The 15,107-nt window shown below is 36.9% G+C and overlaps 1 protein-coding gene across 1 annotated transcript in view; it reads left to right on the top strand.

Moving 5' to 3' along the window:
- Positions 1-1,963, top strand: part of LOC6037124 (unconventional myosin ID) — an 83,796-nt gene extending 81,833 nt beyond the window's left edge. The window contains exons 8-9 of the mRNA XM_038251617.1: positions 1,068-1,225; positions 1,296-1,963. Of these exons, the coding sequence (XP_038107545.1) occupies positions 1,068-1,225; positions 1,296-1,470 (333 nt within the window). The 3' untranslated portion in view covers positions 1,471-1,963. The remainder of the gene's footprint in view (positions 1-1,067; positions 1,226-1,295) is intronic.
- The last annotated feature ends 13,144 nt before the right edge of the window (positions 1,964-15,107 follow it).

Raw genomic sequence — 15,107 nt, 5'->3', positions numbered from 1 at the left:
GTTAACCTATATGTTCATTATATATATTCATTCATACTCTTGTATTGTTTACATTTACATCTCATTCGCAATTTTTCTCCCTTCAAATAAACACGTGTTTTTACATTCGGAGTAATCCTGTTTTTTTACTTTCCCTCCCTCGAAGTTGATTTTGGAATTATACTGAAACCCCGATGGTTTAACACCAACTGTTGTCAAACGAACGGGGTCACTTTCTAGTTTGACACCCTCGTCACACAGAGCTCACACTTACTATCAAACGTTTAGATTGATAGTAAATGTGAGTTCAGAGTAAAAAGTGACAGTTCGTCACTTTTTTACTTTGACTTTGACCAATTAACGGGGTACAAACTAAAAAAGTGTTAAACGAAAAAGTGACCAACCACCGGGGAGCCGACTTTAAAACTTAAAAAATAAATGCTTGTAAAAGTTTCTGATTTCTCAAATAAAATATACATATTTTGAATCAGTCATGACTTTTGAAAAGTTCCAAAAAGACAAACTTTGAAAATCATAGCTCTGCTAGATGACTTTTGATGACAAAAACTAGCATACTTGATATCTGAAAAGGATATTTTTTGTTCAATAAATCTTAAATTATATCGACGAGCAAAATTTCTGCGTAGGCTTAACTCGCGGGGTAGCATGAAGTTTGAGGTTCCCAGAAACACGTGCACTTTGATTTTTTCAAAAATATTTAGACAGAGCCGAATGGTTTTTCTCCAAAGTTTTTATAGAGAATTGGTGCTGTTCGCTACTCCCATATTTTGCATGCAATTTCTGTATTGTATGCAAGAGCGACGAACCGCCCTAATTATCCATACAAACTTTGGAGAAAAACCATTCGGCCCTGTCTAAATATTTTTGAAAAAAAAAAACAAAGTGCACGTGTTTCTGGGACCTTAAACTTCATGCTTCCCCTTCGAGTTGAGCCTGCGCAGTCATTTTTGTCAAATGTTTTTCGGTCAGTGTTATTTATTGGCCAAAACAACTTGTGCATCATAAAACATTCTCTCAACAAACAACGCCAAAACCTGTTCAAAACATCCTTTCCTCCTCCCCTTCAGATCACCTCCATCAGCGTCAGTCCCGGCCGGGACCAACTGGTGGTCTTCCATTCACATCACAACAACGACCTGGTCATAGCCCTCCAGGGCGAACATCAGCCGCTGAAGGAGGACCGCGTCGGCGAAATTATAGCGCACGTCAGCAAACGTCACTACGAGTAAGTGCCATAATGGCGGCACCTGTCAACTGTGCCATAATGACGCTTTTGGTTCTGATTTTGCTTTCAGATTGACCCAGGCCGACCTACCGGTGAACGTTAGTCCCACGTTCCAGCTCCGGCTGGGCAACAAGATGCGCACCCTCAGCGTGGAGGCCGTCGCCGGCGTCGATTCGCCCGCGTTCGAACATTCCGGTGCCGTTATCGTGTTTAAGGTTCCTTCGTCGTACGCCAGTGCGATCTAGTTTTATTGGGTTTTTTTCGCTTCGTTTGTTTTTATTTTCATTCAATTTGGGAACGGGTTTTTAAAACGACAATCGTACTGACACAGTATAAAATTGACTCTTTTTGTTTCGCGTTAGGTGTTAAGTTTTACCGGATTTAATCCGAACCGATTCAACCGAAAGTGCTTAAATCGTTAGCATGTAAGGAGTGCAGAGTGAGTTTTTTTTTATTTGACCACAATGCAGCGGCAATATATACAAAATATCTACGTATTACAACAGTGCTTTTAACTTTACAAAAACAGTTAATAAAAAAAACATAGTTTTGATAAGATTGGCATGCAAACTTACCGGTGGTACTAAAGTACAACAACAGAGAAGAGACTTCTTGCAAAGTGCCATTGTACAATTAAACTTAAAAAAAAACAAAAGCGAAAGGACGGCACCATCCAGCAGAGATGATTGGCAATGTGATAGTTTTAAAGAAAAGGTGTGAAAATATGAAGAAAAAAAATGTAGATTAAAAAACAACAAAAAAGGTTAATTTTGTTACCGTAAACTGGGGTCAATCGGGACACATGAGGCGAATTGGGACAGCAGTTTTAACCATGTTGGAGCACAACATTTTGATTTTTCTGGTTGATTTCGGTTAGAACAGACTCGGGCCAACAAAATGTGTACATCCATTTCCAAACGTAGCTCGAGTGGTTCCCATTTTTAAATCTGGTGACCCAACGGACGTGAACAACTACAGACCTATTTCAACTCTATCCATGCTTAACAAACTGTTGGAGCAAATGGTTGCAGCGCGCTTAAGTAGCTTTCTGGATACCCACAAACATCTATACAACCAGCAATATGGATTTAGAAAAGGCTCCAGTACACTAACAGCCACCTGCGAGCTACTCAAGGACATCTACGACAGCTTGGACGAGAGAAAATTTTGTGGTGCACTGTTTCTGGATCTGCAAAAGGCGTTTGACACGATTAACCACGAGCTGTTATTACAAAAACTAGAATTCTATGGAATTCGCGGAAAAGCAAACAGTCTTCTTAGGAGTTACCTGACGAACCGAATGCAGCACGTGAGTGTCAATGGCACAAGAAGCGAATCTCGACGTATATCGACCGGAGTTCCGCAGGGGAGCAATCTCGGCCCATTGTTGTTTTTGGTGTTTATCAACGACCTGTCTCGCTTACAGTTGACTGGAAAAATACGTCTCTTCGCTGATGACACGCTCCTACTTTATAGTAGTCGAGACTGTCGCACCATAAGGAACAATATGCTGGAAGACCTGACCATACTTAACCAGTACTTTGCATCGAACCTGCTGTCGCTGAACGTAAGCAAAACAAAATTTGTTATGTTCCATACATGTCAACGAAGAGTTCCAGAGCTGAGTCCCATAAGGTTTGGGAACCAAGTGGTCGAGCGAGTCTCCCACTTCAAGTACCTTGGACTTGTCTTGGACGAAACCTTGTCATGGGAAGCGCACATCCAGCACTTAAAACGTTGTATAGCGCCAATCTGCGGAGTCGTCAGGAAACTAGCCTCTTTTATACCATCTGATTGGTTGTTGAAATTGTACTTCGCCCTTGTACAATCTAGATTGCAGTATCTCGCACTGAACTGGGGTACAGCTGCCGCGTTCAGACTACGTGAACTCCAGACACTGCAAAACCGTTGCCTGAAGGCAATTCTTGCAAAACCCTACCTCTACCCAACACGCCAACTCTATATTGACGCTCCGGAAACTGTCCTTCCGGTTCGGGGTCTACACATGCAGCAAACACTAGTTCACATGTGGAACATGTTGAAGGATGATGCCACCCACCACAATTTGGAGTTCGAAATAATTAACTCTATGACAAGACAAAACGGGGATATTCGGATTCCCGGTCCAACACAGAACTCTGCAAGAACCGGGTTACCTACGTTGGAAGCAAATTGTTCAACGAACTCCCCAATGACCTAAAGGAACTAAACTCCAAAGTAGTATTCAAAAAGAACTTACGCCGACATATAAAAAACAATCTACTGAACGCTTTGTCCTGATCCTCCACTAACCAATATAAAAAAAAATCTGCTCTTGTCGTTTCCGCCGCCACCGACCGCCCGCCACCCGCCACCAACCGCCCGCCGCCAACCACCCATCGCCCACCGCCCACCACCAGCCGTTACCCTACACTGCCCATCACACACACTTTCGTCTGAACACCACCAAATTGAAATTCCACACACTTTTTATTAACATTTGAACGCCAAGATTAGCACTCTCTTAAAAGAGCAAACTTTGCTCACTGAGATGTGCAAATAATGTAAATGTTAATTGTATTTTTTTTGAAAAGATAGTAGGTTTTATGCCCTAGTGCTTTTGTCCTACCAAAAAAAAAAAAATTGTACTGCAGAAAAAAATATAACTGCAAATAAAGAAAAGAACTATCGAGCCTAACCTCAATGCCTTGAGGTAGGTGAAAAATTCCAGTATAGTAAGCTGTGAAATTGCGTAATTCGATCTTTCCAAAAAAAAAAAAAAAAGCTTTAAGTGCTCTAAAAACTGCTGTCCCTATTTAGACTGCAGTCCCGATTCACCCCAGATTACGGTAGTCATTTTCGTACTTGAAGACCGCTAGGTATTTAACCAGCATTACGAACGAGCATTATTTTCAGGCTGAGAAGCATTTCTTTTTTTTTAATGTAATATATTTTTAGTACTAGTGTAGTTTGCAGTTTTTACGATTTCCAATTATAATCAAAATATAAAATAAATTTTTATTTAAATTACTTACATTTTGTTGATTTACCTCGATGACAATTAATCAAGTTGGATTGTTTTTTGGTTATAACAGTGACCCAATTAGGGCAGAAAACCAAAACGTAAACATTTAGGATTATTCCACTATTCCATTCATTAGGACACTCCCTACATGCCCTCCAAGAATCAGATTGATAGCAAACAATTTTCTATTGAAAAAATCAAACAAAAAAAAGGGCACATAACAATGTTCACTCCAAACCAGAAAAAAGGAATCTATGACATTTCCCCGAAACCCACATTCCCGAAGAGACATTTCCCCGAATTCCACATCTCCGAAAAGACACTTCCCCGAAAATCATTTCCCCGAACAATCCATTTCCCCCGAACGGCCACATTCCCGAATGGCGACTTCCCCTAAAAACCAATTTCCCGAATGGCTACTTCCCCTAATTTTCCACATCCCTGAAAATTATTTTCCCGAATGACCATATCCCCGAAAGGCCATTTCCCCGAACGCCACTTTCCCGAACCCGGTCAGGCGGGTATGGCCGTTGCCGTTCACTTGAATTTTGAATATTTAAATTGATGTAAGTGCGACAACTGGCTAGAGGGATTTCAGGTCAGAACGTGTTTGTCAAACGTTCAGGCCCGACTACCGCAAAATTTGTACATATATTAGTAAAAATTGATTCAAAATGTCATGTTACTCAAAAAAAAAATACCCCAATGCCAAGCTAAATAATCAAATCATTATAACAATCTTCTCCCAAACTACAAGTTCAGAGAAAACTCGTAGCGCTGAACTCGTGAGCTGCACATTACTCGGGACCTTGGCAACCAAAATCAACCAAACTTCGGGACAATGCACAGAATGGTCAACCAAACAACGGTCTATACAAGCCAGATGACACATGTCGCCATTTTGAATTTTCTTTGTGCTAAAATTTAGTGCTCATTTAGTGCTATTTAGTGCCCTATACCCCACATTTAGTGCCCTTATAGTTTCCATACAAATTGCCATACAAAATTTGAAATACAAGCCAGATGACACATGTCGCCATTTTGAATTTTCTTTGTGCTAAAATTTAGTGCTCATTTAGTGCTATTTAGTGCCCTATACCCCACATTTAGTGCCCTTATATTTTCCATACAAATCGCCATACAAAAATTTGAAATACAAGCCAGATGACACATGTCGCCATTTTGAATTTTTCTTTGTGCTAAAATTTAGTGCTCATTTAGTGCTATTTAGTGCCCTATATCCCACATTTAGTGCCCTTATATTTTCCATACAAATTGCCATACAAAATTTGAAATACAAGCCAGATGACACATGTCGCCATTTTGAATTTTCTTTGTGCTAAAATTTAGTGCTCATTTAGTGCTATTTAGTGCCCTATACCCCACATTTAGTGCCCTCATAGTTTCCATACAAATTGCCATACAAAATTTGAAATACAAGCCAGATGACACATGTCGCCATTTTGAATTTTCTTTGTGCTAAAATTGAGTGCTCATTTAGTGCTATTTAGTGCCCTATATCCCACATTTAGTGCCCTCATATTTTCCATACAAATCGCCATACAAAGTTCAAAAGTCAAATTTCAGATGTCGCCATTTTGAATGTTTTTCAGTGCTCAAATTTAGTGCTCATTTAGTGCTATTTAGTGCCCTATACCCCACATTTAGTGCCCTCGTAGTTTCCATACAAATCGCAATACAAAGTTCAAAAGTCAAATTTCAGATGTCGCCATTTTGAATGTTTTTCAGTGCTTAAATTTAGTGCTCATTTAGTGCTATTTAGTGCCCTATACCCCACATTTAGTGCCCTCATAGTTTCCATACAAATCGCCATACAAAGTTCAAAAGTAAGATTTCAGATGTCGCCATTTTGAATGTTTTTCAGTGCTCAAATTTAGTGCTCATTTAGTGCTATTTAGTACCCTATACCCCACATTTAGTGCCCTCATAGTTTCCATACAAATCGCCATACAAAGTTTAAAAGTCAAATTTCAGATGTCGCCATTTTGAATGTTTTTCAGTGCTTAAATTTAGTGCTCATTTAGTGCTATTTAGTGCCCTATACCCCACATTTAGTGCCCTCATGGTTTCCATACAAATCGCAATACAAAGTTCAAAAGTCAAATTTCAGATGTCGCCATTTTGAATGTTTTTCAGTGCTTAAATTTAGTGCTTATTTAGTGCTATTTAGTGCCCTATACCCCACATTTAGTGCCCTCATAGTTTCCATACAAATCGCCATACAAAGTTCAAAAGTAAGATTTCAGATGTCGCCATTTTGAATGTTTTTCAGTGCTTAAATTTAGTGCTCATTTAGTGCTATTTAGTGCCCTATACCCCACATTTAGTGCCCTCATAGTTTCCATACAAATCGCCATACAAAGTTCAAAAGTAAGATTTCAGATGTCACCATTTTGAATGTTTTTCAGTGCTCAAATTTAGTGCTCATTTAGTGCTATTTAGTACCCTATACCCCACATTTAGTGCCCTCATAGTTTCCATACAAATCGCCATACAAAGTTTAAAAGTCAAATTTCAGATGTCGCCATTTTGAATGTTTTTCAGTGCTTAAATTTAGTGCTCATTTAGTGCTATTTAGTACCCTATACCCCACATTTAGTGCCCTCATAGTTTCCATACAAATCGCCATACAAAGTTTAAAAGTCAAATTTCAGATGTCGCCATTTTGAATGTTTTTCAGTGCTAAAATTTAGTGCTCATTTAGTGCTATTCAGTGCCCTATACCCCACATTTAGTGCCCTCATAGTTTCCATACAAATCGCAATACAAAGTTCAAAAGTCAAATTTCAGATGTCGCCATTTTGAATGTTTTTCAGTGCTCAAATTTAGTGCTCATTTAGTGCTATTTAGTGCCCTATACCCCACATTTAGTGCCCTCATAGTTTCCATACAAATCGCCATACAAAGTTCAAAAGTAAGATTTCAGATGTCGCCATTTTGAAAGTTTTTCAGTGCTTAAATTTAGTGCTCATTCAGTGCTATTTAGTACCCTATACCCCACATTTAGTGCCCTCATAGTTTCCATACAAATCGCCATACAAAGTTTAAAAGTCAAATTTCAGATGTCGCCATTTTGAATGTTTTTCAGTGCTCAAATTTAGTGCTCATTTAGTGCTATTTAGTGCCCTATACCCCACATTTAGTGCCCTCATAGTTTCCATACAAATCGCCATACAAAGTTCAAAAGTAAGATTTCAGATGTCGCCATTTTGAATGTTTTTCAGTGCTCAAATTTAGTGCTCATTTAGTGCTATTTAGTGCCCTATACCCCACATTTAGTGCCCTCATAGTTTCCATACAAATCGCAATACAAAGTTCAAAATCAAATTTCAGATGTCGCCATTTTGAATGTTTTTCAGTGCTAAAATTTAGTGCTCATTTAGTGCTATTTAGTGCCCTATACCCCACATTTAGTGCCCTCATGGTTTCCATACAAATCGCAATACAAAGTTCAAAAGTCAAATTTCAGATGTCGCCATTTTGAATGTTTTTCAGTGCTAAAATTTAGTGCTCATTTAGTGCTATTTAGTGCCCTATACCCCACATTTAGTGCCCTCATGGTTTCCATACAAATCGCAATACAAAGTTCAAAAGTCAAATTTCAGATGTCGCCATTTTGAATGTTTTTCAGTGCTCAAATTTAGTGCTCATTTAGTGCTATTTAGTGCCCTATACCCCACATTTAGTGCCCTCATAGTTTCCATACAATACGCCATACAAAGTTTAAAAGTCAAATTTCAGATGTCGCCATTTTGAATGTTTTTCAGTGCTTAAATTTAGTGCTCATTTAGTGCTATTTAGTGCCCTATACCCCACATTTAGTGCCCTCATGGTTTCCATACAAATCGCAATACAAAGTTCAAAAGTAAGATTTCAGATGTCGCCATTTTGAATGTTTTTCAGTGCTAAAATTTAGTGCTCATTTAGTGCTATTTAGTGCCCTATACCCCACATTTAGTGCCCTCATGGTTTCCATACAAATCGCAATACAAAGTTCAAAAGTCAAATTTCAGATGTCGCCATTTTGAATGTTTTGCAGTGCTAAAATTTAGTGCTCATTTAGTGCTATTTAGTGCCCTATTCCCCACATTTAGTGCCCTCATATTTTCATACAAATCGCCATACAAAGATCAAAATTCATACTTCAGATGTCGCCATTTTGAATGTTTTTCCATGCTAAAGTTTGATGCTCATTTAGTGCTATTTAGTGCCCTATACCTCACATGTAGTGCCCTCATATTTTCCATACAAATCGCCATACATAGATCAAAAGTCAGATTTCAGTTGTTGCCATTTTGAATGTTTTTCCGTGCTAAAATTTAGAACTCATGAAGTGCTTTTTTTATTTTTTTTATTGACAACATGTTACAATAATAATTCTCGTTTTACATGTTTTGTTCTGTTTTAGAGTAATGGTTTTACATTTGCGAATAGATTATGTTTGAGACCGGTACGTATTTTGATTTGCTTGTTCCGTTTTCAGTGTTAAAAAAGCGATTTTCTACGCTTAGGTAAGCCACGTAATGATCTATTGTTTCTTGACATTTTTGTTTTGAGATAACTGCAAGAAGTTTATACTTTTCGTTTAGAACTGTCAGAAACTTTGGAATTTCGTCAAGATAAATTATTGGGCACGCTTCCGACGTAAGACTGCTAGACAAATCAAGTAAATCGATCCAAATTAATGGTCCGTAAGAAATTGTTGAATTCTTTAGTGTTTTGCATGCATAGCATGGAAACGGTGGAGGTTGTAATGCTTCACAAATAGCGTCAATAATATTATTTTGCGAGTTTTTAATGATCGAAATCATCTTCTGATGGATTTTCTTAGAAACGTCACAAGTTATGCAATTTTCGGTGATAGAGATCGAGTTGAAATTTATAAAGTGCGGTACTATCGAGTCTACCAGTGCAGCACAATCAATTGTTGTTACCTTGGATTGGTAGTTAAATTTTCCGCAGAAAATGTGACAGGCAAGGTTGTTGCGCACTTTAGTTTTCCTAAAGCGGTTGGTTCATTTGCAATTTGTTTAAGTGATTCAGTGAAAACGTTTAGGTGATTAATGCGTTTGTATGCCAACAAGCTCACATAAATAGTTGCATCCAAAGCGCAAGTGTTGATTATTTCATACTTCCGACGATCTTCTGTAAACAGCTTGTGTTGGTGTAGGAAGGCAACAGAAATACTGTCACTCTTAACTGTCGGTTTTATGTAAAACCGAGTACAAGCCTTGTTTTTCCAGTTTTCTAAGTTAGTTGGTTCTCCATCCTCCATTACTGAATCTATTTTAACCTGGAATAATGAATTAAAATAATTTTTGTTGGTTAATAAATAAAGCAAATATGTATGGAAGGGGCCATCTATAAACCACGTGGAAACTGTTTTGAAAACATAACCAAGCCCCCCCCCCCCACCCCCTTCGTGGACAACTATCCATACAAGAAAAAAAAATGTATCAAGCGCGGACAACCACCCCTCCACCACGCAGGCCCGTATCCAGGATTCTTCAATGGGGGGTGTTTCCTCCCATAAGGCGTTAGGGGTGTATGTGTGTTATAGGAAAGGCGTATATAGTCAACAAATGAGTACCAAAAAAAAACGTGAAATTTGCTTTATATATTGTAACAGTAATGCTAAAAAATTATCTAAACATCAATAAGTTCATGAAAATATTTTTATTCATGCATATATTATTGATGTGATACATGTGATTTAAAATATTGAAATAACGTTATTGCATCCTTAATAGTTTAGATTTTTTTCCATCTATTTTTTTAGCATTTTTTAATTTTTTTTTGCCCCCAGGTTTTTCGGGAAAATTTTAAAGGAGAGCCTTTTTTACCTGTACACAACTTGAGCCAAATTAATTTAAAATGGAAATCAACTCGTAAGATCTAGGGTAGAGGACCCAGAAATCGCCCACTTTATAGTGGGAATCATAGAAATTTGACAAGAATTCAATGACAATTTATGGTTTTCGGTTCTATTTGTTGTAAAACTTTGACAAACTATTTGCTTTTAATTTTCCACCAGGTTTTTATCATTTACAAGTTCATTTTTTTGAAATTTTGCGTTTTAATAAAGTGCTCTGAAGTGCCTATTTTCGCCCCCCTAAATCCAATTTTCGCCCACCCTTGGAACCAGTTTTCGCCCACGACAAAAATCAAAAATCAAATAAAATTATGGCTCAAAATAGGTCTCCTATTGATTCACAATATGTTCCCGAAGCTCAATTTCATTGATGTGCACAATTTTGTTGTAATATTTTTAAATTGAAATTCAAAAACCCTAGTTGTTTTTTTAACAGATATTCCACTAATTTTGAGGTTCTAACTAAAACCAAAACATGTTCGCACTCTTAAAAATATGACTTAATCAAAATTCCTAATAGAACTCATGTGTCCCTATTCACCCAAGATAAGGGCACACAGTTACAATTAGTTCCATGTTCGCTCCCGAATTGACTCAATAGAAAACTTCGAGTACCTCTTAAATAAAAATATTTAGCACATGTGCTATTTTTAAAGATGTTGTGTAACTTCTTTTCCTCCTTTACTTAATTTGTTCTACAACTCTTACCACGTTTGAGCTAGGTGTCCCATATCTGAGTTTAGGTTAATTTTTGAACTGATGTTTTTACCAAAACACCCTGATGAATTATTCAATAAATTATTCAGATACATTATTTTCGGACGAAATGAATTGTTTTCCCTCATTAACATTATTACCCACTGTAGTAGGAATTGACAAAAATATGGCGGCTGCAATAAGGCTTTTTTTAAATGCTTATAAAAACTTAATAAACAATAGTAATTCACTAGGAATGTTTCAATTAGAGCTAGAAATGAATGAATATGCAAACCTGCATAATAAATTCAACCTAAAAATGGTACAAGTTAGCTGAATACAGATTAAATCCAGTAGGTGGGCGAAAACTGGAGCAGGGCGAAAACTGGGTCCTCTACCCTATGCGTTTTGATTTTCGCCGTTTTTTTATTTTTCTTAAATATCATGAGCTTATAGTTCGTGTTTTAAGGAACAAGTTTGCCGAAGACATCAGCGAGATTTGTTCGTACCAAATAAAAAAAAAATATTAGGATTTTTTGTTGAGAAGTATTTTTATAATCATAGTGTTTGGACAGTGAAAATCTATGCTCCACAACAATAAAATTGCTTTTAAATTTGTCTCAGTGGCCATCAAAATGAAATGAAATGAAAAAAATATATCAAGTAGAAATAATGTTTTTTTATGGCAATTTAGTATTTTCAACTTGTGAATAAATAGATAATCATTGAATTTGCGTAAAAAATCTAATTTCGCACGTTATTTAACTTGAAACACTATTTCATGAAATCACAACAACAAGTTTTACAATATTTGAAGTGAGTTTTTGAAAAAATGGTTGCATACTTTGGGTGAATTTCATATGATACAAAGTTGTATTTTTAATGATTTTTAATGGTTCCATTTATGGTATGATTTTAGTTATATGGTTATATGGCCTAATATTTAAATTTATTAGACAAAAATAATTTTTGTTGCTTAACACATAAGCAAACAATATTCCTAGTTGTGAAAGCTTCATAAATAAAAAAAATCATTGATTTGTCCGTACAACTTTCTATAGAAGTTTGACAGCTGCCCATATAATTGCTTACGAGTCCATTTCACGAAGCGGAACACCACTCGAAATCGACTTTTTCTGAACATGCTTAAAATTTAGCGGAGCTGTTTATCCTATCGAAACATGCAAAAATCCCTTCTTTTTGGCACCGCCCCATAGTTTTACGATTTTCACCTATTTTTTATTTAGTTTTCAAATGGTTATATCTTGGATACAAAAATAATAGAGCAAAACTCGACTGCTTTTAAAGAAACGCTGAATTATATTGCGTCTTTACTTGTTAGGCCAAGTTCTCTTGTCAATTTCAAATGTATAAGCTTGCAGTAGCAGAATTTACCTACATCGATCCATGCAACATTTTTTTAATTGTTAAAAATGCTGCCATGTTTGATTTTAATCAAAATGATGACGATGAATTGAAAAAAAACGAAACTATTGGCACTACGCCCCCCGGGGCATGGCCTTCCTCTAACGTGGGATTTCTGCTCCAGCGCCTCTGACGAGGCAGGAGAAACCGGGACCGACGTTTTACTTCACCATCCGATAGAAGCTCAGTGGATAAGGCGGGAATCGAACCCGCGTCTCATAGCATCATCGGGATCGGCAGCCGAAGCCGCTACCCCTGCGCCACGAGACCCACTGACGATGAATTGAATCAGCGTCAAATTTCTTTTAAAATAGCAGTCGAATATTACTCATTTTTTGTTTCCAAAATATTTGACAAAGTTTTTTTTAAATTGGCGAAAATCGTAAAACTTTGGGGCAGTATAATGATAAACAGTCGCCAAATTTCAACAGAATCAGAAAAAGTAGACCCTATTTAAAAAAAATCACTTTGGCGGTACATAGTCAAATTTGGATTTGGATCCGATAACGATCTAAGAAACCATTTTACTTAAAATCCAGAACTGCCTATCCAGTTAGTCGAAGGCTTTATAATAATAATAGCTGGCCGTTTTTAGTGAGATTTCGATTTTTCTCCGTGTGTTAACTATCAAAGTGTCTTTTTAATTTTTTCAAAATATTTTTCTCATGGCGTATCTGGTAAAAGTTGAGTTTTTGTTTTGACGACAACGATCAAAATATTTTTTGAAATATTTTTATGAGGGCGTATTAACCCCTTCCTTCCCAGAGTAAAATCGAGATTTTTACGTTTTTCACCATAACTCCTATTGGTTATAACCTAACAATCTATATAAACTAACGCAAGTTGAATCAGGTTGAAAACATGCATGGTTGCAGAGAAATTTAGTTTTGAAGACAAAAATTAGTGGTGCTCTGGAGTAACCATGGGCGTTAGAGGGTTAAGATTTTGGTTTAGCTAAACTTTAGTTTTTTTGAAGGCGTCAACGATTAAAGTTTTTTTTAAATATTTTCTTGAGGGCATATTTAGTGAGAGTTGAGTTTTTCGGTGGCCATCAATGATCTTTTTTTAATATTTTTATGGGGCGCATTTAGTGAAAGTAAAGTTTTTCTCTTGGTGTCAATGACCAAAATATTTAGTAAATGTTAAGTTTTTCTTTTGGCGTTAACGATGAAAGTATTTTTTTTTTCATTTTATTAAGGCGTATCTAGTGGGAATTAAGTTTTAGTCAAGGCGTCAACGATCAAAGTTTTTTTTTGAAATTATTTTTATGAAGCAAGAATTTAGTTTTGTTTCAAGGCGTCAATGATCAAAGCTTTTTTTAAACATTTTCTTGAAGGCGGTTATAGTGAAAGTTTGGTTTTTTCAAGGCGTCAACGATCAAAGTTTTTTTTATTATATTTTCTTGGGGGCGTATTTAATAAATGTGGAATTTTTTCAAGGCGTCAGCGATCAAAGTTTTTTTTTGAAATTATTTTTATGAAAGCGTATTAAGCGAGAGTTCAAAGTTTTTTTTTAATATTTTCTTAATACTCCCTAAGTGAAAGTTTGTTTTTTTCAGGGCGTCAACGATCAAAGTTTTTTAAAATTATTTTATGAAGGCGTATTTAGTGCAAGTTGAGTTATTTTCAAGGCGTCAACGATCAAAGTTATTTTTAAATATTTTCTTGAGGTCGTATTTAGTGAATGTGTAGTTTTTTCGGGGCGTCAGCGATCAAAGTTTTTTTTTATATTTTCTTGAGGGCGTATTTATTGAAAGTTGGGTTGGGCGTCAACATTCAGTTTTTTTTGCAAAAAATAGTATGAGGGCGTATTCAGTAAGAGTTTAGTTTTTCTCTAGGCGTCAACGATCGAAGTTTTTTTTAAATATAAATGAGGGCGTATCGAGTGAGAGTTGAGTTTTCTCTGGGAGTCAACGTTCAATTTTTTTTCAAATATTTTATTAGGGCGTATTTAGTAACAGTTCAGTTTTTCTCTAGACGTCAACGATCAAAAGGGCGTTAGAAAGGCGTATTTAACGAGAGTGTAGTTTTTCTTCAGGCGTCAACGATCATGGTAATTTTTTAATATTTTTAGAAGGGCGTGTTTTTTGAAAGTGGAGTTTTTTTGTTAGCGTCAAATGTTTTTATGAGGGCGTATTTACTAAGAGTTGAGTTTTTCACTTGATGGCGTATCTAGTGAGAGTGAAGTTTTTTCCTGGGTGAATAAATATTGATAATCATAAAAAATGGCGACCCTTCGGGCCTTGTTTTTGTGCGGGCGTTGGGGGTGTAGGCTATTTTTTCCATGGGGGGTGTTGAACACCCATAACACCCCCCTTAGATACGGCTCTGCCACCACGTCGTTTATGGATGGCCCTGAACGACAACAATGCAGTGCTGGTTTAATCAGGTTTAACCTAGCCATGGTCACTCGGGTCTATATGACCAAGACATGTTTTGGCTACCAAAATTCGGAATCTGAACCGATAGTGGATGTCTTGGTCGCAAATGAAAGGTTACTGGTAAAACCGGTTTTGGACACTGTGGTCGGGAACCGGGAACCTGCTATAACAAAAAGAAAAAAAACATTTTGAGGCCCCGATTTTGAGGACCTGTATCTTCGAAACGATAACAACTAGCGGGTTGATTCCAGTTGCATTTGACTGGTAATAACTTATTACCAGTCAAATGCAACTGGAATCAACCTGCTAGTTGTTATCGTTTCGAAGATACCAGTGCTGTTAAACGTTAATCAACGTTAACGACTCCGTTAATCGTTAAAATTAACGTGAAAGCGAACGAAGCCTACGTTGATCTTAACGTGAACGTGGACGGAGTACGTTAATTAACGTCGTTAATTAACGCGACGCACTAAATTTTAGCACG

This window comes from Culex quinquefasciatus, chromosome 2 (genome assembly GCF_015732765.1).
Source record: "Culex quinquefasciatus strain JHB chromosome 2, VPISU_Cqui_1.0_pri_paternal, whole genome shotgun sequence".
In the NCBI taxonomy this organism is placed as follows: domain Eukaryota; kingdom Metazoa; phylum Arthropoda; class Insecta; order Diptera; family Culicidae; genus Culex; species Culex quinquefasciatus.
The sequence above is the reverse complement of the archived record's forward strand: the minus strand, read 5'-3'. Positions and strand labels throughout refer to the sequence as shown.